This window comes from Odocoileus virginianus, chromosome 14 (assembly GCF_023699985.2).
Source record: "Odocoileus virginianus isolate 20LAN1187 ecotype Illinois chromosome 14, Ovbor_1.2, whole genome shotgun sequence".
Taxonomy (NCBI): Eukaryota; Metazoa; Chordata; class Mammalia; order Artiodactyla; family Cervidae; genus Odocoileus; species Odocoileus virginianus.
The window spans coordinates 58,775,867-58,802,418 of NC_069687.1; the positions used below are offsets into that span (position 1 = coordinate 58,775,867).

The following is a 26,552-nucleotide window of genomic DNA, read 5'->3' on the forward strand; positions in this document are numbered from 1 at the left end:
CTACCTCAGCTGACTGTTTAGAACACGACATGGAACAGTGCCCGTGAAGTGCTCAGCACAGAGCCGGGCACACACACTGCAGTGAAGAGAAGGCGCCTTCTGACTCTGGTGTCAGAGGGCCCGGCCTGCATGCATGGCCGGCCTGCATGCATGGCCTGCCTGCTCCCAGACTACAGTATAGGTATACTGTACGCTGCTTTTATTCTAGACCTCCACAATAATAAATTACTCTCAGACGGGAAGCTGGACAGATCCCCATCATCCCTCACCCAAAGCTCTAACACAAAACCATTAATGAGACTGAACAGAGGCACCGCAGCTGCACGACGATTCGAGAGAATCCAGGTCTCCTCCGCCAGTATCTGTGGGAGCAAAATCACTTAAGATGAGGGAAGCCAAAGCCCCACACCCACACATCTTCGCTCCCCGCCAGCACGATCCCCTGCACCCCACTCCATGCCCTCCAATGGGGATGCGCGGAGTAAAAGCCTCATATCGCCCCTCCGCGCCTTCCCCCAATCAGCGAGCCCGCACCAGAACACAGTGCCCAATCAGACCGCTCCACATGCCGAGGGCAGCCCACCGCGCACGTCCGAAAGGAAACGCTTCCCAAAGGGCAGTGCCAAAACACCCGGCTCCACTGGCTTCTGGGGTCTCCAGAGGAGCCACACTGCCACCTACTGCCCGATCATGGGAATGCAGTCCCAGATGCACCGCCTGATTCTCAGGGCCATAACCCAGTCAGAAGGCTCAAAAACAGAATTTGGGAGCTTCCCTGGTGGCTCAGTGGTGAAAAATCCGCCTGCCAGTGCAGGACACCCGGGTTCAATCCCAGATCCTGGAAGACCGCACATGCTGCCGAGCAACTATGCCCCTGGCCACAGCTACTGAGCCTGTGCTCTGGAGTCCCACCTGCCCGCACCTACTGAAGCCTGCGCGCCAGAGTGCCCAGGCTCTGCAACAAGAGCCATCACAGTGAGAAGCCTGCGCACCTGCTCAGCCAACTAGCGAGTGCCGCGTCCCACCCCCCAGCCCGCAACTAGAGAAGAGCCTAGGCAGCAAGGGAGACACGGCGTGGCCAAAAATAAACTTAAAAACAGAACAAGAATCAAGGAAAACATGCAGTAACACCACATATGAACGCAAGTTTTAATAATATTCTGCTACACAGTAGGAAGAAAATATTGTCTTAGCCTCTTTTTCTTCCAAGCAGTTTGAGTTTCAAAACCTCATCTCACCTCACATCCTAAATTATTCCTTTATGCAGCAGCTACTGTATGTCAGAGTATGATCTGGGGCTGGCATTATCATCATCCTTGACAGGCACAGGAACCCAGTTAAGAGACATGGGCTCTGAAAGCTGGCAGAGATAGGAAAAACACTCAGACATTTTCGCTTCAAGTGCACACTCTGGACCATGTCACACAAGGTAAAAAGTGCTGCAGGATACAGGATGAGGAAAAAGATCACTGCTGACTTGACAGGGCCTTGGGATGCACAGGAAGGACTGTTGGCAGGACAGCACTCAGTAACTGGTGGCTGGTACGCACTGCTTTTTTAAGTGTATTAATCTTAGCAGAGAGGAAACAGTTACCTCCATGGCATATATATTCACTGGAGACTGTTATGCTTATTCTTTGGCAAAGAGCATCTGCTCACTCAAGAATCCATGACAATATTTCCTAGGTTTGTCTCCAAATAACAGAGCTGATCCATACCAAAGCACCAAATATAATGGCTGTTTCCTAATTTTCCCTCATACCTAGGAAAGTGTTAATAATAGCTCTTATGAAATTCTTCATCTTCATTTCTGTACTTCCACATATATGGCACATCAGAATAAGCTCTGCAATATAATTAACTGAGCCCATGTTGCTTTCATCATTAGAATAGTGGTTCCCAAAAGGAGTACCAAAAGGCCCTCAAGGACATTTCAGAATACCTAGTGGTATTTTTTCTTTTTTGACTGTCAAAATGACTGCAGGGCATTATTGGTACTTACTGCGTAGAAGGGGCTTCCCTGGTGGATCAGCGGTAAAGAATCCGCCTGCAATGGGGGAGACCTGGGTTGGGAAGATCCCCTGGAGAAGGGAACAGCTACCCACTCCAGTATTCTGGCCTGGAGAATTCCATGGTCTGTATAGTACATGGGGTCGCAAAGAGTCAGACATGACTGAGCGACTTTCACTTTCACTGGGTAGAAGTCAGAAATGATAACAGGCAGTACCGAGACTGACAGCCACAACACAACACTGGCCCTGCTGGGAGCCAGTGTGTTCAGTACAGAAGGAAGATACAAATACGGATGATAGGAAGGCAAGGAAGAACTCTGTAGAGAGATGAACTGAGGTTTCCGAATGAACTCATAATTTGTAAAATATGTACATGTAAGCTCATATATATGAGAACATATGTATGTTTATGTGTGTATGTATACATATTTTCCCTAGCTCTGTCCACTAAATGGGCAAAGCAGCAAAAATTGCACAGTAGCAAGGGGATGCCTAGTGCATAGACCCTGGTTTCTAATAACATTCCCTAGTCAAAGGGACCAGTGCTCTTTGGAGAAGTCCAGTTGGCCCTTGAACAAAACAGGTCTGAACTGTGCAGGCTCACTCACACAAACATTTCTTTCACTAAACGTGTACTAGGGTTACACGCATGATCCACAGCTGGCTGAATCCATAGACAGAAACTTGGCTAGGAAGAAACCACTTATAGGGAGGACCAACTAGAAGCTATAAGAGGATTTTTGTGCTGAGGGTGGGTGCCTTCACCTCCATCGTTTAAGGGTTAATTGCAACTGATTTCAGGGTTACAGCAGGAAAGGTACAAGATGGAACACTGGGAGCCAGCTTGAAAGGGCTTCCATTAGGCAAATTTGAGAGAATTCGGGAGAATCTGGCTAATGAAATAATGGTAAGGATGGTAATGAATCATTAAAAGAATAAAAGCAATCTACAAGATCATATTGATAATAAACAGAGAAGAGCAAGAAGCGGGAGAAAAGGGCGGCTTCCTGTTTACAGTAAACACTGAGCACTAATTAGTAAATGTGGAGGTATTAATGAATTTGGAAAATAATCATTTTTCAACCAACATGATAAAGACTGATTCTGCAGATAAAGTCAGGATGCATGGTAACTAACTATATGATAAAAATGAACAGAAAACAAGACAAAATAATGTTTACATAATCCAGAGAGACTGTCAAGGCAAAGATGAAAGAGAAATTTGCAAGAAAGAAAAAATAATTCTACCACATGTGAAACAATGGTCTAATTCTTTTTAAGACTTAAAATATGCTTATTTGATTGGATTATCATAAAAGCATTTCACATATATCTCATGAATATACAGTAACAAACATGGAGTGATTGGAAATGATATATATAATAGCGCAGTAAGTACCTACCCAGGTGACAATCTTCTTTTTCTCTTGCTTCCCATTTGCGGCTGTCCACATATGCTGCAGAAAGTAGGCATCTTTTACCTGAGGAAAAAAACAATTACCTCAACAGGCATGGTTTCAATACATGTTCAGTTTATACATGTGTTTTTATTAAGCGTATCTTTGCCACATTTTCCATTTACTAGACTATTTAAAGATCGGTTATGAAACTGTACCAGTATTGCACAGGTTTACAATTCAGTTCATGACAACATGCATTCAACCTCTCACAGGAAGAAAATGCAGAAAACCTGTTAAAATTTCTGTTATAATATTATGAGTAAAACTGCTGCTGATTTTGTTCCTAATACTTTAGACCTAGGAGCCATTTGTTTCCACTGACAAAGAGCCTAGATAAGCCTTAAAATTCCTTCTTAGAACCCAAAATACTTGCTGAACGGTTGCTTAACTCATTAAATGACTTTATCATCACTACTACTAAAAAATTTCCCTCTGACTTGGATCAGCATATTTACCCTTATTTCACACACAGCAAAGAGTACCGAGCACCTAGTGGGAAAATAAGAGGAATCTAACAAGCCAAACCTGCGGTAACCCACAAGATGACACCTGTGACAATGACGCATGTGACAGTGCTCAACAGACAAGAGCTCAAGGAATAAACGAGAAAGGAGGAATGACAACTGAAAGTCAAAACTTATCCTTCAAAGATACCATCGAGAAAGAGAAAGGATAACTCAGAACAGGAGGAAAATATTTGCACATCATTTATCTGATTAGAGACTTGTACCCAGAATCTCAGGTTCCTCAGAAACCTGTATGCAGGTCGAGAAATAACAGTTAGAAACGGACATGGGATAAACGACTGGTTCCAAATAAGGAAAGGAGTACATCAAGGCTGTATATTATCACTCTGCTTATTATTATTATTATATTATTATTATTATATGCAGAATACATCATGCAAAATGCCAGACTGGATGAAGCACAAGCTGGAATCAAGATTGCCAGAAGATACCAATAACCTCAGATATGCAGATAACATCACCCTTATAGTAGAAAGTGAAGAGGAACTAAAGAGCCTCTTGATGAAGGTGAAAGAGGAGACTGAAAAAACTTGGTTAAAACTCGGCATTCAAAAAATGAAGATCATGGCATCTGGTCCCACCACTTCATGGCAAATAGATGGGGAAACAATGGAAACAGTGACAGACTTAATTTTCTGGGCTCCAAAATCACTGCAGATGGGGACAGCAGCCAGGAAATTAAGACACTTGCTCTTTGGAAGGAAAGTTATGACCAACCTAGACAGCATATTCAAAAGCAGAGACATTACTTTGCCAACAAAGGTCCATCTAGTCAAGGTTATGGTTTGTCCAGTAGTCATGTATGGATGTAAGCTGGACCATAAAGAAGGCTGAACACTGCAGAATTGATGCTTTCGAACTGTGGTGTTGGAGAAAACTCTTGAGAGTCCTCTGGGCTGCAAGGAGATCAAATGAGTCAATCCTAAAGGAAATCAGCCCTGAATATTCACTGGAATAACTGATGCTGAAGCTCCAATACTTTGGCCACCTGATGGGAAGAACTGACTCATTGGAAAAGACCCCGATGCTGGGAAAGATTGAAGGCAGGAAGAGAAGGGGATGACAGAGGATGAGATGGTTGGATAGCACCGCCAACTGGATGGACATGAGTTTGAGCAAGCTCCAGGAGACGGTGAAGGACAGGGAAGCCTGGCATGCTGCAGTCCATGGGGTCACAAACAGCTGGACACGACTGAGTGACTGAACACCAACCAAGAAAAAAAAAACTCTTACAACTCAAAATTTAAAAAGACAACTCAACAGAAAAATGGGCAAAGGATCTGAACAAACATTTCTAAACATACACACACATATAAATAGAACACACATAAATATATGGCCAATATGTATATGGAAAGATGGTTAATATCATTTCCCATTAAGGAAATGCAAAATATACTGAAATACAACTACACATCCACTTAGGATGGCTATGATCAAAAAGGCTGATGATAACAGCTGTTGATAAGGATGCAGAGAAATCTGGCTCATGCATTGCTGGTATGAATGTAAAATGGTGCAGCCACACTGGAAAAGTTTGGCAGTTCTGCAAATGTTAATATGGAGTTATTAGGTAACCCAACAATTCCACTTTCACATATATACCTAAGAGAAATGAAATCATGGATCCACACAAAAAAATTGTATACATTATTCATAATAGCCAAAAGGAAAAATGCAAATATCCATCAATTTATGAATGGATACACAAAATGTGGTATATTCTTATGAAAGGCACATTATTGAGCAACAAGAAGTACTGATACATGCTACATGGAGGAACCTTAAAAATATTATGCTAAGGAAAAGCCTGTCACAAAAGACTACATATTACATAATTCCATTTATATGCAATGTCTGCAACAGGGAAATCTATAGAGACAGAGGTGTATTGGTTGCCTAGATCTGGAGGGTAGAGGGTCAGGAAAACCTGGGGGGAAATGGGACGTGACTGCTAATGAGTACCGGGTTTTTTTTTGAGGTGATGAAAATCTCCTGGATTGTGGTGACAGCTGCTGCAAAACCCTGTGTACGTAACAAAAAACCTAGGTAAGCATTAAATTGACCACTTTAAATGAATGTGAACTAAATCTAAATAAAGCTGTTTAAAAAAATTAAAAAGGAATGAATGGCAGACAGTTACCTGAAGGTCACAGCAGACCGTAACCAAACACGAGAAGGCATGGGAGCTGATTACACACACTATTAGGACGCTGTGTTATTTTCTATCCGTTTCCCAACTAAAACAAATATAAACACACCTGTGTGTATTTATACCCAAACCAGTCCCTCCCTTGTCTTCAGCAGGGGTTAGGTCAGACTTTACTAGAATAATACGTATAAATCTGAGGTCTAAAGCTTAAGCAATGATGCAATATTAAAAGCTCCCAAAGACTGCCTCAAAAGGGAATTAAAATATTTTTTAAAAATAGTAACTATAAATGATTAGATGTTTGGAACTTAGAATACATTTTTCACAGAGATGATGTTGTAAATTGTCAGTTACATTCCTATATCTGTCAAGAAGGATGAATAAAATCCAACGGCACTGATGGCACTGCATTAGGTGTGCAGCTGTACACCAGGGTCAGGAGTGAGCAGACCAGATCCTGCAGTTTTAAGTGAAGGAGTTGGTTGGGTGATATTTAAGGTCTCTCTGCATGCTCTAACAGTCTGACACAGAGACAAAACACACAATTCAGATAATCCATTCATAATTTACAATAGCATTTCTGTGCAAACTGAATTCCAATTTCTAAAACCAGGTAGATTGCTCCCTTCTGTGGGAAAAAAGTACAGCCCTTTTCTCTACATGAGCATAAGCTGAGGAGGGGACGAATGTGCTGAGACGCTTCAGTCATGTCTGACTCTTTCGTGACCCTATGGACTGTAGCCCTCCAGGCTCCTCTGTCCAAGGGATTCTCCAGGCAAGAATACTGGAGTGGGCTGCCATGCCCTCCTCCAAGGGGTCTTCCAGACCCAGGGATCGAACCCACGTCTCTTATGTCTCCTGCATTGGCAGGTGGATTCTTTACCACTAGGGCCGCCTAGAAAGCCCAGTTCAGGCAGTTCAGTCGCTCAGTCGTGTCCAACTCTTTGCGACCCCATGGACTGCATGCAGCATGCCAGGCTTCCCTAACTATACCAACTCCCAGAGTTGACTCAAACTCATGTCCATTGAGTCGGTGATGCCATCCAACCATCTCATCCTCTGTTGTCCCCTTCTCCTCCCGCCTTCAATCTTTCCCAGCGTCAGAGTCTTTTCAAATGAGTCCGTTCTTCACATCATGTGGCCAAGGTCAGTGGAGTTTCAGCTTCAGCACCAGTCCTTCCAATGAATATTCAGGACTGATTTCCTTTAGGATGAACTGGTTGGATCTCCTTGCAGTCCAAGGGACTCTCAAGAGTCTTCTTCAACACCACAGTGCAAAAGCATCAATTCTTCAGTGCTCAGTTCTCTTTATAGTCCAACTCTCACATCCATACATGACTACTGGAAAACCATAGCTTTGACTAACTGGATCTTTGTTGGCAAAGTAATGTCTCTGCTTTTTAATATGCTGTCTAGGTTGGTCATAACTTTTCTTCCAAGGAGCAAGTGTCTTTTAATTTCATGGCTGCAGTCACCATCTGCAGTGATTTTGGAGCCCCCCAAAATAAAGTCTGTCACTGTTTCCATTGTTTCCTATCTATTTGCCAGGAAGTGATGGGACCAGATGCTATGATCTTAGTTTTCTGAATGTTCAGTTTTAAGTCAACTTCTTCACTCTCCTCTTGCACTTTCATCAAGAGGCTCTTTAGTTCTTCTTCACTTTCTGCCATAAGTGTGGTGATATCTGCATATCAGAGCTATTGATATTTCTCCTGGCAATCTTGATTCCAGCTTGTGCTTCATCCACTCCAGCATTTCTCATGATGTACTCTGCATATAAGTTAAATAAGCAGGGTGACAATATACAGCCTTGACATACTACTTTCCTTATTTAGAACCAGTCTGCTGTTCCATGTCCAGTTCTAACTACTGCTTCTTGACCTGCATACAGATTTCTCAGGAGGCAGGTAAGGTGGTCTGGTAATCCCATCTCTTTCAGAATTTTCCACAGTTTGTTGTGATCCACACAGTCAAAGGCTTTAGCTAGCCGATAAAGCAGAAGTAGATGTTTTTCTGGAACTCTCGTCTTCTTTGATGGTCCGATGGATGTTGGCAATTTGATCTCTGGTTCCTCTGCCTTTTCTAAATCCAGCTTGAACATCTGGAAGTTCTCGGTTCACGTACTGTTGAAGCCTAGCTTGGAGAATATTGAGCATTACTTTGCTAGCATCTGCAATTGTGCGGTAGTTTGAGCATTCTTTGGCATTGCCTTTCTTTGGGATTTGAATGAAAACTGACCTTTTCCAGTCCTGTGGTCACTGCTGAGTTGTCCAGATTTGCTGGCATATTGAGTGCAGCACTTTCACAGCATCATCTTTGAGGATCTGAAATAGCTCAACTGGGATTCCATCACCTCCACTAGCTTTGTTTGTAGTGATGCTTCCTAAGGCCCACTTGACTTCACATTCCAGGATGTCTGGCTCCAGGTGAGTAATCATACCATCATGATTACCAGGGTCGTGAAGATCTTTTTTGTACAGTTCTTCTGTGTATTCTTACCACCTCTTCTGAGTATCTTCTGCTTCTGTTAGGTCCATAGCATTTCTGTCCTTTATTGTGTCCATCTTTGCATGAAATGTTCCCTTGGTATCTCTAATTTTCTTGAAGAGATCTCTAGTCTTTCCCATTCTATTGTTTTCCTGTATTTCTTTGCATTGATTGCTGAGGAAGGCTTTCTTATTGCTCCTTGGCTGTTCTTTGGAACTCTGCATTCAAATGGGTATATCTTTCCTTTTCTCCTTTGCCTTTCGCTTCTCTTCTTTTCACAGCTATTTGTAAGGCCTTAAATTGAAGTTTAACAGACTTAAACTGAAGAAAGTAGGGAAAGTCACTAGACCATTCAGGTATGACCTTAATCAAATCCCTTACAATTATACAGTGGAAGTGACAAATAGATTCAAGGGATTAGATCTGTTAGAGTGCCTGAAGAACTATGGACAGAGGTTCGTGATATTGTACAGGAGGCAGTGATCAAGACCATCCCCAAGAAAAAGAAATGCAAAAAGGCAAAATGGTTGTCTGAGGAGGCCTTACAAATAGCTGTGAAAAGAAGAGAGGTGAAAGAAAGCCCAAGGAGGGGACTGTTAAGCTATATATTCCAGGACACCAGTGACTTACATATTCTCTACTTGTTATTACATTTTCTTTCTTATTCTCCATTTCTTCTCCTAACATATGTTTTATTCTAGCATAAGACATCAGCCCTCCTTATTCTAAAGTCAGAAAAAAACAATCATCTAGAACTATGTTAATGATTTTGGTCTGGGAGACATAAAGCAGGGAGGTGATGGTGGGGAAAGACAGGAGTCCCAGAACGTCCTGTGTGTGGTTGTTCAAGAGGATCACATGACTGAAAACAAAATAAATTAGGACTAGTAAATTTACAAAACATAAGCCCAGTAACTTTCAAATACATGAACTTTAACTGCTTGCTTACCATCCCTGGTGGCTCAGATGGTAAAGAATCCACCTGCAATGTGGGAGACCTGGGTTTGAGCCCTGGATTGGGAAGATCCCCTGGAGGAGGGTATGGCAACCCACTCCAGTATTCTTGTCTGAGCGACTAAGCACACATCATTTCCTATCTCCATTGAGGACAGAATGAAAGGAAATGGGTATAAGGATAAAGAAATTAAACTTGGCAAGTGGAAAATTTTCCTAATAGAAACCAATGGCAAACAGAGCAATGAGTTATCCAGTGTTGTAGGCAGAATAATGTCTCCCCCCAAAATGTCCATGTCCTAATCCCCAGAACCTGTGAATGTTAGAGTACATGGCAATGGGGGATTAAGGTGACAGATGGAATTAAGATCGCTTCTCAGGTGGCTCGGCAGTAAATTGTCCACCTGCAATGCAGCAGACAAGAGAATTCAATCCCCGGATCAGGAAGATCCCCTGGAGAAGGAAAAGGCAACCCATTCCAGTACTCTTGTTTGGGAAATTCCATGGACAGAGGAGCCTGGTGGGTTGCAGTCCATGGGGTCGCAAAAAAGTTGGAGATGGCTTAGCAACTAAATAACAACAACATGGAATTAAGATCAGCACATCAGCTGATTGTAAAGTGAGGAGACTGTCCAGGGTTATACAGGTGGACTCAATGTTTTTGTTTTTTTAGCCACACCTCGGGGCATGTGGGATCTTAGTTCCCCAACCAGGGATTAAACCTGTGCCCCCTGTACTGAAAGCAGCGTCTTAACCACTAGATGGCCAAGGAAGTACCCAGGTGGATTCAAAGTAATCACAGGTCCTTTAAAGTAGAAGAGGGAGACACTTTGTTAGTGTGGTGCATGAAAGGCGGAGTGACATGAGAAGGACCTGACTTGCCACTGCTCATTTTGAAGACGCTTGTGAAACAGGCCATCAGCCAAGGAATGCAGGTGGTTTCCAGAAGATGGAAAAGGCTAGAAAAACAGATTCACCCCTAAAGATTTTTGAAGGGAACACATCCCTTTCAAAACCTTGATTGATTTTAGCACAGTTAAGACTCTGTATCAGACTTCTGACATACAGAACAGTAAGGTAATAAATCTATATACCACCAAATTTGTGGTAATTTGTTACAGCAGCAATAGGAAATTACTCTACCTTAAGACAGACATTCGATTTTCTGTAAACCTTTTAAATCAGGATATTCGTCTTTCTGAGATAGTTGGTAGTTGAGAGGTCTGTATATTAATATTAAAACTAGAAAGAAAAAAAAACAAAAACAGAAAGAATTTCTATGAAGTCAGGAAGAATGTTGAGTGGACAATGAAAATGGAAAATTTAGATCAGCTTCTCCACCTTTAATGTGCATATGATCTCAATTAAATGAAGACTCTGATTCAGCATGCCTGGGGTGGGAACAGAGAATCTGCATTTCTGAAAGTTCCCAGGTAATGATGATTTTGACCCTCAGACAACAATGAAGTAGCAAGGGGATAGGATGGTATCAGCCTCACAAGTTTAGCTCTCTGAGACCATTTAACCCCACTCTAACTATGCACCCAAGCAGATAAACCCATCTTGAACCTGCTTACCCTTTAGGCAGTCAACTTTTAGAGCAACAATATTCAAAGATAACTACCCATTGAAAAATGAGTATTTCCTCTACTTAATTCTGCCTCCAAAGACCAGGATTTTGAAGCTTAGTAAGTACTTACTTATAAAAAACTTATTTTTTGTATAGTTAATTTGGCTTTTGGTAAAATGTCTCCAAACATGTTTCCCATCCAAAGGGAAGCAGTGTGACTCTAAAGAGAGTCACAAAATCTAAATGTGAATCCTGCTGTTGCTGCTGCTGCTAAGTCACTTCAGTCGTGTCCTACTCTGTGCGACCCCACAGGCGGCAGCCCACCAAGCTCCCCCGTCCCTGGGATTCTCCAGGCAAGAACACTGGAGTGGGCTGCCATTTCCTTCTCCAATGTGAATCCTAGCCTTCCATAGCCTTCCATAAATATTAGGAAAATCTGGACAAGTTACACCAGGCCTCTTAGCCTTTTTCTTCATATGGAAAATGGGGAAACACTGTATCATCATTTAAATGAGGACATGTACAACAGTAAGTGCTTCGCCTAATGTCTACTATGTAGTAGGTGCCCAATAAGTTCCCTTCTCTAGCCTCTACTTATACTGAAACTCCTTTTTTGGTTCACCTCAATAAATCTTGCTTCCATCCTGTGGATTATTTTAGTTGCCTTTATTTATCTGTTGTAAGAAGAACTGATGGAAGTACCAACGTATTCCAAATACCGATTTGTCATGAGTGTGTATGAATTTTTTCCTCTTTTATCCTCTAATGGTTTAAGATGTTTTGACGACTTAAAGTAAAGCTCCTTTTCAGCATTCTCAAACCCCCAGTGGTCAATAATGTTCCATTTTATTTTGGGGTTTCCCTGGTGGCTCAGTGGTAAAGAATCAGCCTGCCAATGCAGGAGACATGGGTTTGATCCCTCGGTTGGGAAGATCCCCTGGAGAAGGAAATGGCAACTCCATTTTTCTTCCCTGGGAAATCCCATTGACAGAGGAACCTAGCAGGCTACGGTCGATAGGGTGGCAAAAGAGTTGAACACAACTCACTGACCAAACAATGACATCTTATATTACTTGCCTTATAGCCTCTAGTTCCTGATTTCAATACTCCTTTCATCTGTGGTCTAACCCAGTTTTGTGCAATGTAACTTTCTGCAATAAAGGAGCTATCCACTACAGTAGCTACTAGCCACAGGTCTCTACTGAGCACTTAAAATGTAGCTAAAGTTGGGCTTCCCTTGTACCCACTGGAGTATCCTTGCCTGGAGAATCCCATGGACAGAGGAGCCAAGCAGGCTACAGTCCATTGGGTTGCAAGTCGGACACGACTTAGCAACTAAACCACCACCACCAATGTGACTAAGGAACAGAATTTTAAAATTTAAACTAATTGAAATAGCCACCCACAGCTCGAGGCCACGACAGGGGAATAACACAGGTGTTAACTGATCACAAGTTCACCATTTCAATCACAGATCAAAATGGTAACTGGAAATTGTCTCAATTCACCTTTATTTAACTTCCATTCCCTCCTTAGGATGACTGGTCCCAAACATTCCAAGCAACTATGATACTTTCCCTGATTAACAATACAAGGTCTTGTTTAAATTGAAAAGCATTTAGTAACAACCCTAAGTAAACACACTAGTAAACAGCTACAACCCTAATCCTTACTGAGGTGACAAGTACTGGGCAGACAACTTTACTTAAAGTGTGGCAAGAAATATTTTCATTAGCTAGGTCAACCAGCTAATCCTCAGAAAACTTCTGGTGGCCTAGGATAAGGTTTCACGTTTATGTGTGGAGAAAAACTGTATGTGTTTCTTTTGAATAGGGCCTAGAGGAAGTACGATAGAAAGAGTAGATAATAAGTATCGGAAAAACCAATGGTGATTACTGTAGCCGAATCATATAATCAGACACACCTGTCAGGATTTAGCTTCTGTAAATTAAAAAAAGTTTTTCTCAATGTCTTCATCAGCAGGTCCTTTAAACAGGTTTCGAGTGAGCCGTCATTCACTCAGATATCAAAGTATTTCAAAACTATTAGCATTTACTGTTTGAATGGAAAACTTGGGCGAAAGAAAGGTCAACCAAATTGTGTCCAAGGTCATCAGGTAAACTGAGATTAGTAACGAGAAATTCATCCACCCAGTGAAAACCAGGGTCTGGCCACGCGTCAGGTGTTGAGAACGTTTTTGACCCCCCTCTAAAGAAACAACAGCGAGAGAAATTTCACAGCCCCAGTGAGGGCGGGGGTGGGGGGGGGTCATATTTGGGCTTTTCAGAAGCAGCAAAAAGACCACCCGAACACATAAACGCGTCAAATAATCCGCAGAAGTTCTCATACCAGGACTTGCTCTGCTCTTCACATCTCTGGATAAGAAGACACTATTTTAGGGAGGGAGATGGGTCAGAGACCTTACCTCCCCTTTCTGTGCTACCAAACACCTCCAATGGTTTCTTCTTTCCTTAAAAGTCCATTACTCCTTTTACTCAAGGAACAGAGTTCTCAGGGGGCCTAAAGAAGCAGCCCCACGAAAGCAGCAGACACTAACCTGCCAGAGAGAGCTGAGGCATCGACACATTCCGCGCCAGGAGGATCGCGCGCCGCACCACGGAGGCCGCCATCTTGGAGCATACCAAAAGGAATGCTGGTCCGGGGGAGGCGGGCAGAGGAAGGGGTGGAGTCACGGCCGACGCTCCGCCCCCTCCCAGGCTCCCGCAGTTGGTGCGGCCCGGAACAGCATGGCGGCTACCTTTCGGACATCGAAGCAAGTCTTTCTACTGCAGGCGCTGCGGAGTTTGGTGTATCCCTGGGTGGGAGGTTCTGGTTCTACCTGCTGCCTCTGCCCTCTCGGAGGTATCCGCGGCCTCGGGCCTTGAAGTAGGGGATGGGTGGGACAGAAGGGAGCTTTACACCTCAGTCGGCATCTCTTTGGAGAAATAACAGCGCCCCAGTCACTCTGGCCGAAAGCAACCGAGCATGCCCTCGCCCTCTGCTCCTGGGTGCAGTGGTGGTCTCTGCCTTTCGTGGAAGCCCTTTCGTGTGCCGGGGAAGCAAAGGACAGCTGGGCTGGTTCTTGACCTTGGGGCTGTAGTATTTCCTCGGATGGAGCTCTGCTGCTTCCCGGGAACTCCCCCCTCCGCCTTGGGCCTACTATTCTGTAGAGTTTGGGAGCGGAGGAGGTCTAAGACTAGAGAGTCCAGCTCTAACTAACAATCTGAAAGACTCTGAGCAGCTTTCTTTATTTACAAAATTATCCCTTAATATCTTTATGGAAATGATTAAATTTGACAGTGCTGGCGAATGATAATAAAAGATTTAACACTTTGTGTCAGGCTTTACTATATTTTACATACATTCTTTCCTTTTCTCCTCATGAAGAGACCTAGTGAGAGAGGTACTGTTCTCTTCTTCATTAACGAAAGAAAGAAAGTGAAGTCGCTCAGTCGTGTCCGACTCTTTGTGATCACATGGACTGTAGCCTACTAGGCTTCTCCGCCCATATTTTCCAGGCAAGAGTACCGCAGTGGGTTGCCATTTCCTTCTCCAGAGGGTTTTCCTGACCCAGACATCGAACCCGGGTCTCCCGCGTTGCAGGCAGACACTTTACCCTCTGAGCCACCAGGGAAGCCCTCATTAACAAAGAAGGATGCTAAGTAATTTGCACAAGGCTCGAGGAAACTGGCAAAGGACGAGTTGAACAGAAGGCAGTCCTGCTGTAACCACTGCTCACCTTTATAGAAATCAGCAGCAATTTTTGTTGTTACACTGTTATTGTTGTACACAGAGTTCTTATAGTGGACGATTCTTTGGCCATGTTCCAGTTCATGCATAACCCAGCATCTTAAAAGAAATAATGTTTCCAAAACTCTTCATTTCTGCTAAGTCGTGGTGAGTGAATCCTGATGTATCTAGTGTATATTGAGAGTCCAAATCTGAGAGGTCACAGCTTATTTCAAAAAGGACAATACTGGGAATTCTAGTGGTCACACTATAGCTACTTCTTCTATCCTATATGCTTCTACCTGTTTAAACCAAATCTGGATATATCTGTTTTGTTATCTGTCTTTTGCAGTCCAGATTCTTGTCTACTGTCCCATACACAATCATTAGCTCCTTTCACACACACAGACAAGCCTCGTGGAGGATTTACATTCTTTGGTAGTTTGGAAATATTTTTTCCCTATGAGGATGACTGTTATAATTGTACCAGTCTAGTTGGATTATTTCTCTGAGAAGGCAATGGCACCCCACTCCAGTGCTCTTGCCTGGAAAATCCCATGAATGGAGGAACCTGGTAGGCTGCAGTCCATGGGGTCCTCAAGAGTCTGACACGACTGAGCGACTTCACTTTCACTTTTCACTTTCATGCATTAAAGGAGGAAATGGCAACCCACTCCAGTATTCTTGCCTGGAGAATCCCAGGGATGGGGGAGCCTGGTGGGCTGCTGTCTATGGGGTCACACAGAGTTGGACATGACTGAAGCGACTTAGCAGCAGCAGCAGCAGCAGCAGTTGGATTATTTATACTAAGTGAAGATCAGATCAGTTATTAGAAAGAGACGGTCAAACTCTACACATGTTATTTGCTAAGTGTAAAATAAACAAAATGATTTTAAAATCATATAAAATCAAAATGATTTTACTTTCTCTGATTTTTAGCTAAAAGATACCTACTTACAGACAGTACTGTGAAATTAAAGGAATTTCAACGTAAGAAGGTGGCTGTTGCATGTAATCTTCCTGGCACCAAAGGTAATCAAATCTATTTCATTCTTTCATTGATCTGTCATTCAATTTTCCTCTGTCTTTATCCCCATTCAGTCTCTCTTTCAATGATTTTGTATCTCAAAAGAAATTGAGATAATTTATTCTTAGTTCCTAGTCTGCCCCTGTGTGCACCTTTTATTTCACTCTATTACTGCGGAGTCTACCATTCTTCTCTTAACCCTTCTCTCAGGATTCCAGAGAAATACTGAAGCTTAGTGCTGCATCCAGTCCTCTAGATCGGTGCCACTCGAAGTTAGGTTCAAGGATCAGCAGCAAGTAAGAGAAGGATGGGAATGCCAAACCTTGGGCCCCAAACAATTCGTCTGCACAGTAAAGTTGGAGAACTGCTCCACATGACTGGCTTTCAGACTTTTGATGCCACCCTCAGTAAAAAATACAATTTGCCTTGCATCTCTAGTACACACATACATATTGATAGATAAATCAAATGCAACAAAAATTATATTATGTATTTTCGTGTTTCCCAGTCTGTGCTGAAAGAATCAGTAGTCTAAAACAGATTTCTTTAAAAAATTAGCAAAACAAGGATAATTGCTATGGCTGGGAGATGATCTCTCTCTACTTTTTGGTATGTTTGAAACTTTCTATTGTAAACAGCTAAAGACACCACCACGACCCCTGGTCCTGTTCCCTTTCAGCATCTGAGAAATCTTATTGCATTCATTTCCTCTTCTGCACATTGAGTTTTCCCCAGTAATTCAAATCCTTTTATAAACACAGTAAGACTCCCCTCTTTTTTAATAACTTTCTATTGACTTTATCAGCTTTCCTCCTCACTGTTGGATGTTGTGAGCACCTAATGAATACTTGCTTCCCATCTCTACAGTCCAGCCCTCTAGAAATCAGTCTTCCTTCATTACTCTGCTAACCATACTGTTATACAAAATCACCTACAGAACAAGAAGATAAAAGAGTGACAGAGAATTGAGTCTCCACTTTAGTAGACTCAATCTAGATTTGACTTCAGTCTTTTCTGCTTACCCCAAGTCGTCTGGAGCTCTGTGAAGTTTGCAGTTAGGGCTTCATGTCACAGTCCGGTTGTTACTCCAGTTGTCACAATCTTTCTAAGGCTGTGATGGTCATGCATATGTTCTAAAAGTCAATTAATATAATGAGTGCCACTCTACCCCACTGTCAGATATTTACCTATAAGATCCTGTCCACATTTCATCATTATGAGAACCCACAGTGGTACTTACTGTTCTGTATACCACATCACGTACAAACTTCCCCCTTCTCCCCAGGTTCCTAGCTCTTCCATAGTAGATCTAGAATTCTTTGTAATTTCCTGTTAATCTAGTCACGTTCTCCCCTCACCACCTTTCCCCCGCAGCTCCGTGCTGTGTCTCGTGCTGATTCCCACACCAACGATGCCAAACCCCCGTCATCTCCGCCAGCCCGACCCAGCCCCGTCCCTCCTGTGCTGCCTCTCTACTTCCACCACGCCTGCTCTTTCTGCTGCTTGATTTCTCTTTTTTTCTGTTAGGTTTATACTGTCACGTGTCACCTACTCTGTCACTGTTTTCAGATATCTTTATGTAAATATATCTTGTCTTTTCAAATAGATTCTAAGCTATTTCAGGGCAGGAAGCATACCTTACCCTTTCCTGTGTCTCTCACACAAAGAAGGATACTTCTGAATATGAATATACAATAAGCACCTAAATCTTATTGATTGTTTTAAAATACAAATTATATTTGCTGAAATTTTGGACATATTAAGAAGTACAAGATGTAAAGTCATCCTATTAAAATCTTTTTAAGTTGGAAATTGTTTAGAAATATTTAATAGAATAAATCCTCATGACTGAAGAATGAAAGTAAGAATAATAACCTCTGTGATTTCCTGGCAGTTACTACATGCTGGGCCCTGTGCTAAGGGCTTTACTTCACTTGCATTATCTTAGGATGACCCCATGAGGTCAGTATCATGATCTCCACTTTATACATGAATTGAGTCTCACAGATAAGCCTCCCCAAACCTCCCCATAGCATGCAAATAGCAAAGCCTAGATTCCAGCCCACACATGCGTACATGCTAAGTCGCCTCAGTGTGTCTGACTCTTTGCGATCCCATGGACCCTACCAGGCTCCTCTCTCCATGGGATTTTCCAGGCAAGAATACTGGAGTGGGTTGCCATGCTTTCTTCCATGAGATCTTCCTGACCCAGAGATCAAACCCATGTCTCATGTCTCCTGCATTGGCAGGTGGGTTATTTATCACTGGTGATACCTGGGAGATTTCAGCCCATGTCTTCCCAATTCTAAAACCTTTAGCCATTACAAGATCCTGCAAATAAAGATTGGAGGGTCTACTGCAATAACCCAAACCTGGGGGGCCTTTTTTCTTAGTAAATTGAGAGCAGCATCTACTTCAGCTTCGCAATTTTGTGTTTTAAATGTATATCCCACCATTCCTTCAGGCAGCATTCCTTCAGAGCTTTGTGCCTTGGAACAAATCCTGTAGACTTTCCTTGGCAGCTTCTGAGGGTGAGAACTGCCCTGCCTTCTGGAAAGCAGATGCTTGCTTGGTGCCTGCCTCTCAGCCCACATTCTGCCAAGAATACAGTGCCTCCTAATGCCAGGAAGCAGTGCTTCCTGTTGGGGTTTGTCTCCACAGTAGGTTCAGATACAAGACAAAGGACATAGATAGTGATCACCTTGAAATGATCTGGTTACTGGAAGACGGTTTGCTGCAGTTAGAGGACAGGTTTACCCTCTGTGCATTATACAGTACTGTGGCATACTTTCTAACAACTGATTAGAGAGGGACCAGGAGGAAGGAAAAAGTGGTAAAGCTGAATCAAATGGAAGAGATGTGAAGTATTCCTGATTCGTGTGAGTCCTCCACTGTGGGTTGACTCATCTTCACATTTTCCTTTCAGCTTTCCTGCTAGGTGCCCTACCAACTGATGGTTTGGATATCTTGGTTACTTTTTTTTTCCTCACAGGTCACCTGTAGATACAGTTCTCTGGACTAAGCCTGTTTGGACATTAGTTCTCAAACTTTACATAAGCATCACCCAGGTAGTAAAAAATGTACATTCCTGTGCTCCTGCTCCCAGAGACCCTGTGCAGGGAATCTGGAGTGAGGCCTGGGCCTGCGCCCTGTGACACAGATGCGCTGCTTCACACACCATCTCTGATGCTCAAGACCAGCCAGTGATGGGAGCTGTGTGGCCATGAGCCCCTTTCAGTGGTCTCTGCAAGGTGCTGGGTTCTGGCCTCCCCTTCTCCCTGAGGTCAGACTCCTGAATAGTCCGAGTCAGCCTGAGTGATAGCCACCTCCACACTGTGCTTTCTTCCAGAAACCTATTTGAGAAAGCTGGAAGAGAAACTGACCCAGAATAAGCTCATCTTGAAAGAGGAGTTGAGAACTCTGCTTCATTTGTGTGCATCCCGGGATGACGTGGAGCTAGCTAAACATGTCATTTACAGGTGAGGCACTTCCTTAGAATACTGCCAGCCTTTTGCCACTGTCTCCCTTTCCTGAGCAATTGCATACACCTGGAAGATTTCAGCTATCTTCAGCTACACTGGCGACTTCCAAGTCTCTTGTCCAGGTGCCTGTCCTGAGCACCACATGTTTATATTCATTCATTTAACAAAAGCTTATTAGGTTCCTACTACATGCCAGGTGCTGAAGATAGGAAAACAGATAATTCACGGCCCAGATCACCAGCCTCACTACTCACTCAGTCCACGCACACGTCCTCTAGCCTTCACGTTCAGTGTATACGGACCTCTGCTTGCTGACTGTTCTCATCCTGACCAGTCTTCCTTTCCCCTGATCTCATCTGCTCTTCCGTGTCCGCAACCTGGCGTCTCTCACCCCAGCCTTCCTCTCTCTGTCCTCATTACCTGTGTGTGAGTTCAGGCCTCACTCCTCTCACTTGGACACTTCAGTGGGCTCCTGGCTGGCCTCCCTACTCCCGGCTTATGTCTGTTTACTGTCTCTGATCCCTCATCAGACGTCCCCACATCAGAAGGAACTCACGTGTGATCACAGCCTGCTGTTTGGAAACCCAGCAAAGGTGTCTCCTGGGAGCAGGATGTCACCAAACCAACAGGCTTTATTTCTAAAAATAATTCATGGCTTCTTTTCACCATTCTTTAAAGATACATTTCTATACATGAACCTGCACTTGTACATTTACAGAGAAAAATACAAGTTATTCATATGTAGAGTACTGGAAGAATATACACCCTAAGTTAACCGTGGCTCTTTGGAAATTATACATTATATTTTTTGTTTGTTTAAATGTGTACCTTTCTGATTTCTCAAACTTGTCTATAAGAGACATGAATTACACAAATTTCATTGAAAATTTGAAAAACAAAAAGAAATATATTACACATTTTGCAGCTTTGTCTCCTGCTGCATAACCAACCACAACAGAACTTAATGACTTAAATGACAACTTATTATTTCTCACAATTCAGTGAGTCAGGAACTGAGGCTGGTCTCAGCTGGGCAGTTCTTACCAGTATCGGCTCACTCACCTGTGCACTGCAGTCCGATGTAGTGGGCTGAGCTGGGAGGTCCAAGAAGGCTTCATTGGCACTTCTGACGCATCAGTGTCCCTACGCCTGCCCCCCCTGCCCCCGCCATAACACACCATTCACAAGTCCAGCTGGGGACACACTAGCACACAGCTGCAAGCCTTGCAGAGCTGCCCAGCACTGGCACATCTTTTCGTTCCACCCCATTCTCCTGGTCTGGGCAAGTTAGCCACCCCTGGTTCATGGGGAAAGGGAGAGGATTCTACCTGTGGATGGATGGAGCAGTATGCATGAGGAGTTGATGGCAGCCATCCTTGGGGCCTGTCTAACACATCCAAGAAACCACTGTTAATATTTTGATATGTTTTCCCACCAATTTTTTTTTTCATGCAAGATTTTGCAGTTTTGGTAGGGTTTATTTTACATAGTTGTGGCTATTACTGTGTATGTAACAGGATATTTTGTTTTCTAGTTGGCATTGTAGCATAAATGTTTTTGCTTGTTAACACTCTAGGAATCATATTTTCATGACTATACACTATTCCATTATAGGTTAGGTATTTTAATTAACTGTGCCCCTATTGTTGAATGTCTAAATCATTTCTGATTTTTCCAGGATAAACAGTGCTATGATGAGCAAACGCTATGTGTAAAACCTTCTTTTGGGGATCAGAGGACAGGAACCTTTTAAAGCTTGTCAATGCAGACTGCCAGATTATTTTCCAAAAGGGATTATGGTAATTCACAGTCACACTGTGTCTGCAAACCTAAATCTGCGATTTCAGTTTCATAAAGTTGAATCATTTGATACCTCTGGCTCCTTTTGCTCTGTTTTCTTTTTACTAGCCAAAGCTATCAGATGTTTACAAGAGCAACAAAACAGGATAACATTCTAAACACTCTTTCCACTCTTATTTTTGTCGTAATGTGTGACTCATAATCCCTTTATTGACGCTAGTAACTCTCTGCCCCGTTGCTGTCCTTTCCCTCTGTTTGTGGACAGCTGGATGAGTTGGGGGGGTGGTCCTCGACCTCCCCAACCTATTTTCTTTATTTCTGAGACAGGCTGCCCCTCGTTGGGGAAGAAGAGCAGTGAGCTGGAACATAAGCTCCTTATTGAGCCAAATACAAGGAGCAACTGAATCTCCTCCTGGTTTTGACCATATGCTGTTTGGTTTATAGGGGATTTTAGATCCTCGAACTCGAATGTCTCTTGTCAAGAGGAGGTGACATATTACCTCTCTGATTTTCTAGCGCTTTCATTGGTGTGAATGTCATTTAAGTTGGGAAAATTTTCATGTTAGTTTTGTTGTTAATCTGACACACATCTCTCCTGAGACTATTTACTGAAATACATTGATTATTTAAAGATATTTTCTTCAGCATGCCTTACATTTTATAAGAGGTAACGTACATGGAAGACTTACTGTGTGCCAGGCATATCATCTCATTTGATCCTCACAAAAACTCTTTGAGTCCTTTTCTTATCTCTACTTTACAGATTAGGAAACTGAGGTACAGTGTGGTTAATTAATTTGCTCATGGTGACACAGTAAGTAGAACAGCTGGGATGTAAACTATTATTTTGGAATCAAGAGTCTAGAAGTCCTGAATCACTAACTATACTGCCTGTTAATATGTGTTTCTTCTTTCCTCCAGCTTTACTGAGGTTCAGATGACATATATAAATTTTACATTTTTAAGGTGTACAGCTTGATGTTTTAATGTGCATTGTCTGCTCAGTCGCTCAGTTGTGGCAGACTTCTCGCGACCCTGTGGACTGTAGCCCATCAGGCTCCTCTGTCCATGGGATTTTTCAGGTGAGAATATTGGAGTGAGTTGCCATTTCCTCCTCCAGGGGATTTTCCTGACCCACATTTCCTGTGTCTCCTGCATTGCAGGTGTATTCTTTACCTGCTAAGCCATTGGGGAAGCCCCTGATGTTTTGATATGATAAGTTAATTCATAATGACTGTAAATGAAACAATGAGTATTTTTATAACTTTTATAATTGGATTATGAAATGCATCTTTAAAGGTACATTCATCATTCTCTTTGGTAGTATATATGTTTAGAATGGACTATCCATTATGCTGTTATGACTTTCCTCAGTGATTGCAGCAGAATAAAGGTTAAAAAACATTCTGTTAAAGCCAGAGCTTTTCCCCATGGTATCTGGGATTCAGTCACATAATGAATGAATCTCCCTAAAATCTGATTTACATGTAATCATGAGTTACTTGTTTTGTCACCAGATTGTCTTCCTGGTGTCTAAAGCAGAAAGAGTTGATTATTGAAAGGAGAGATTTGCGAGCAATTTTCAGTTCTGCAGTTCTAACTGGCAGACTGGCTACTTGTAGAAATCCCAGGCCACATACATATAAAACATCACGTCTTTGAAATTAGCCTTCTTCTAAAACTAAAATTTCAAAGCTGCATTTAACTTGTTTGGCTCAGCGATTATGGTTCACATATACCTTTCCCTGAGCCAAGAAAAAAGGAGTGATAGGTCTAGATTTTAAAATGCATCTACTGGTTGTTGCCGTCCTATATGGGGGTAAAGCCAGACATGAGGGGGATGGAGCATCACCCCACTCCTTTCCTCGTTCCTCCCCAGAAGCATAGAAAGAGATGGTGCCATCCTGATGGGCTTACAGATGCAAGACCCCTGCTGTTCCCTAACATGCTCACACTCAGTCCTAGCAGGTTGCTGGTAAATTTGAGAGGATGATTACAACCTGTATTTTACTTCTTGTAACTTCAGAGTATGTGGGCCTCTAATGAACCTTGTTTGTTTATTTAAATGCCTAACATACTTCTGCTTTCCAGGATTTTCTGATCATCTTTAATTCTGTGCTTTCCCCTCCAGATGGGGAGAGGACTGCACTCTTTGCTGTGTGCCCAGCACCGAGCAGAGTGCATGCCACAGTCTGTGTGTCCTTTTCCCCAGTCCCACTGTTTGGCTCACTGAATTATTTTGATTACCAGGTACCATGCAGAGAACAGGAACATCACTTTGGGAGAGTACAAGTTTGGACCACTTTTCATGAGGTTGTGCTATGAGCTGGATCTTGAGGACTCTGCGGTGGAGCTCATCAAAGACCAGGTTACTGTCTCCCGGTGGCTTTTCCTGCCACCGTGATTTCCTTGTGCTGAGGAGGGCGTGTTTTCAGTGATGTTAGGAAGGGCAGCTCTTCTATACACATTATTCCTGGGTTATATTTTCACAGAGAGGCTGCTAGGTTAAGGGAACAAGCTCTTCCCTGTGTTTTTAAGGTGTCCTTGGAGTCACTGCCTACGGAGAGGGGTAGGTTTCTTCGTACAGAGGTGAGAACCGGTGTGGAAGAGGTGCAGGTACAGATTGCAAGGTATCTACCCACCTTGGATGTACGTCCACCGGGGGCCGACACCCTCTCCTTGGAGGCGCGCTCAGTGGGGACAGTTTGAGGCGGCCGCCTTTCCCATTCTTCATCTGTGCTTCTCTCCTGCTTTTGTATTTTTACTTCTGGCTGAAGGCTATGTTGACAGGTGGTTTTCTGTTTTCAGAATTTCTGCTTTCACATAATCTGATTTTCTTTTCCTAAAAGCAGAAGTAACAATAATTATTTTTGTAATTATCCACTGAATATTTACCCTGTCCTCATTATTGTTCTTAAGCAGTCTACATATTTCATTTCATTTGTTTTCCACAATTACCCTGACCAGGTAGGTACTATTATTATTTCTATTTTATAGGAACTCAGAGACATTATAAATCCATCCATGGTCAGAAACATTTATTAAATTAGGGGACTAGGGCTGGCCTCCCGGGACATTTTAATACTTTTAGGAATCTCTATGACTAGGTTGTCCTTTTGCCTCTTATTTTTTTTCATATAAAGTTTCTATCTGTGGAGAAACTGTTAATTCTCAGCTTGTCCCTATTTAAAGGACCACAGGTATTAAAAAGATGACCATAATATATTAGTAATCTAAGAAGAGGTGGCTTCAGAACAGTATGGATTAGTTTGAGCCTATTTTTTCTAAAAGGATAAATATACATACCATATTTACATTATAGTATATATGTTTTAGAAATCTAGAAGGATATACATTAAACTACTGCTTTCGGGGGAGAATTAGATGAAATCCTCACTTTTTAACTTTATATAGTATTACTTGACTATTTTATAATAAGCATATGTTACTGTTGTTATTAAAATTAAAGAAAAGTTGCACTGTAATAAATCAGAGCCATTAGTATAACAATGAAACAAAAAGAAAATGGAAATTTTTTTTTTAACCTACCTGAGTATAAAGCATTCATGTATGGGTTTAAGTTTCCTGGAGCAGTAGAATTAACTGAATCAGAGTCATGTGCCATAAAGCCTAATCCTGCTCCCGCCTGCCTTGTCATGTTCCCTGCCAGAACCCTGATGTACTGCCAGGGAGGGAGCCACAACCCACAGGTACCCATGTACACGGAGCCCTTGGACTGTGGCTAGTTCAGACATACATGTGCTGCAGAATAAAGTACATGATGGATTTTAAATACCTGAATAAAAAGGAGAATAGAAAGTATCTCATTAATAATGTTTTATATCGATTCCATGTTGAAGTTTTGGATTTAGTGGGTCAAGTAACATTGTTAAAGTTGATTTCATATCTTTCTCTTTACTCTTTTGAATGAAAGCACTTGAAAATTTAGAGTCCCGTACATGGCTCACACTTGAGACTTGCTTTCTCCCTATGGACAGGGCTGCTCTGGTGGTTTCCCACCCCACTTGGCATAGACCTCGGAGCCCTGACCGCGCCTGCAGGGGCCCCTCGTGGTATTTCAGGTCCTGCCCCTCTCCGCCTTGCTCACTGCACTTGAGACCTTCTTGTTCTTTCTCAGACATGGCAGGCCCGTGGCCTCAGACTGGAACGCTCTACACAGCATCACTTCACTGAGGTCTCCTCGTCTCAGGGAGCCTTCCCTGACCACTTCTCATCTTTGCTGTCCCTATCCTGTTCCATTGTTCTTCATGGCCTCCACTGATAACCTGAAATTTTAAGTTTTTGCTTGTTTTATTCACTTGTTCATTGTCTCCTCTGCCAGGATGTAAGCCCCCATAGGTAATAAGCCCTACTAGAGTTTAGGGCAGGGTCTTTGTCTTGTTCATCATTTCTTTAGTCTCAGTGCCTAGAAAGGGTCTGGCTAATTGGTTCTCAAAAAATAACAGACTGGCACAAGACATTTAATGGTGTACTTGAATAGCATGTGTCACATTATCATGGCATTAAAAATGTTGAGAACCACTGTTGCAGTGAATTATTTCAAAATAATAATAAATAAATAATAGTAAATAATCAACTCTGTACTGTTTGCCAAAAGAGGATCCTAGTTGCGCAAGCCTGTCCTGCCCCTGTCCTCAAGCACACTTCCAGCTGCCATTTCACGTTAATATGCTGCCACCCAGGTTCCAGGACCATCCCCACCAGATTAATCGGCCTGGTTCTCTTCCTCTACACTTGGCAGAGCCACACTGCAGAAAGACGTTCTTCACTGTTATTTCTGAAACCTGGAGATCTCTGGCCATATCTCTTGCCTCTTGTTTACTGTGCCCACTGCCAAAGGCATGATGCCAAAACAGTGGGCAGTATTTAAATTTTTTTGCTAAATGAATGAAGTTTGTACAAAAGCAAGCCCTAGACAGAGAAGATGCAGTGTAAGTATTCTCTTAATAATTTTAACTTTTAACCAAACTGTATTGTTTTTCTTCATTAGCATTTACGAGGTTTCTTCTCAGACTCCACATCATTCAATATTTTGATGGATATGTTATTTATCAAAGGCAAATATAAAAGTAAGTATCACAATTTATGTTTGCTGAAAAATTCTGTCTTTGCAGGTAAAGCAATTAAGAAAAACAATGGGCCATGTAAAAATGACTCTTATATTCCTGATGAGTGACTGAATTATGGAGACCCCATTCTTTAAATGTGACTACCGTGCTACATGACATGTCATGACTTAAACACCCCGGTTTTTACTTATGCTGTGGTGAAAATAGGTTTAAAATATTAGTTCTTCCTGTATAATTTGATAATTTATTTTATAATTTAGTT

The 26,552-nt window shown here is 42.5% G+C and overlaps 2 protein-coding genes across 6 annotated transcripts in view; one reads left to right on the top strand and one right to left on the bottom strand.

Annotated features, from left to right (window-relative positions):
• MRPS27 (mitochondrial ribosomal protein S27) overlaps window positions 1-13,826 on the bottom strand; it is a 99,961-nt gene extending 86,135 nt beyond the window's left edge. For 2 of the 3 annotated variants that reach the window (XM_070476797.1, XM_020915660.2), the window contains exons 1-2: window positions 13,720-13,826; window positions 3,416-3,493 (exon numbers count right to left, since the gene is read on the bottom strand). In XM_070476797.1, coding sequence (XP_070332898.1) covers window positions 3,416-3,493; window positions 13,720-13,749 — 108 coding nt within the window. In that variant the 5' untranslated portion in view covers window positions 13,750-13,826. Of the gene's footprint in view, window positions 1-3,415; window positions 3,497-13,719 lie in introns of those variants that run through there. The other variant, XM_070476798.1, reaches the window with a different exon arrangement.
• A 44-nt stretch (window positions 13,827-13,870) lies between these two features.
• Window positions 13,871-26,552, top strand: part of PTCD2 (pentatricopeptide repeat domain 2) — a 29,429-nt gene continuing 16,747 nt past the window's right edge. Inside the window, exons 1-5 of one of the 3 annotated variants that reach the window (XM_070476799.1) lie at window positions 13,871-14,024; window positions 15,831-15,923; window positions 19,268-19,397; window positions 23,451-23,568; window positions 26,212-26,290. In XM_070476799.1, the coding sequence (XP_070332900.1) occupies window positions 13,910-14,024; window positions 15,831-15,923; window positions 19,268-19,397; window positions 23,451-23,568; window positions 26,212-26,290 (535 nt within the window). In that variant the 5' untranslated portion in view covers window positions 13,871-13,909. Of the gene's footprint in view, window positions 14,025-15,830; window positions 15,924-19,267; window positions 19,398-22,166; window positions 22,283-23,450; window positions 23,569-25,829; window positions 26,153-26,211; window positions 26,291-26,552 lie in introns of those variants that run through there. The other 2 variants (XM_020915689.2, XM_070476800.1) reach the window with 2 other exon arrangements.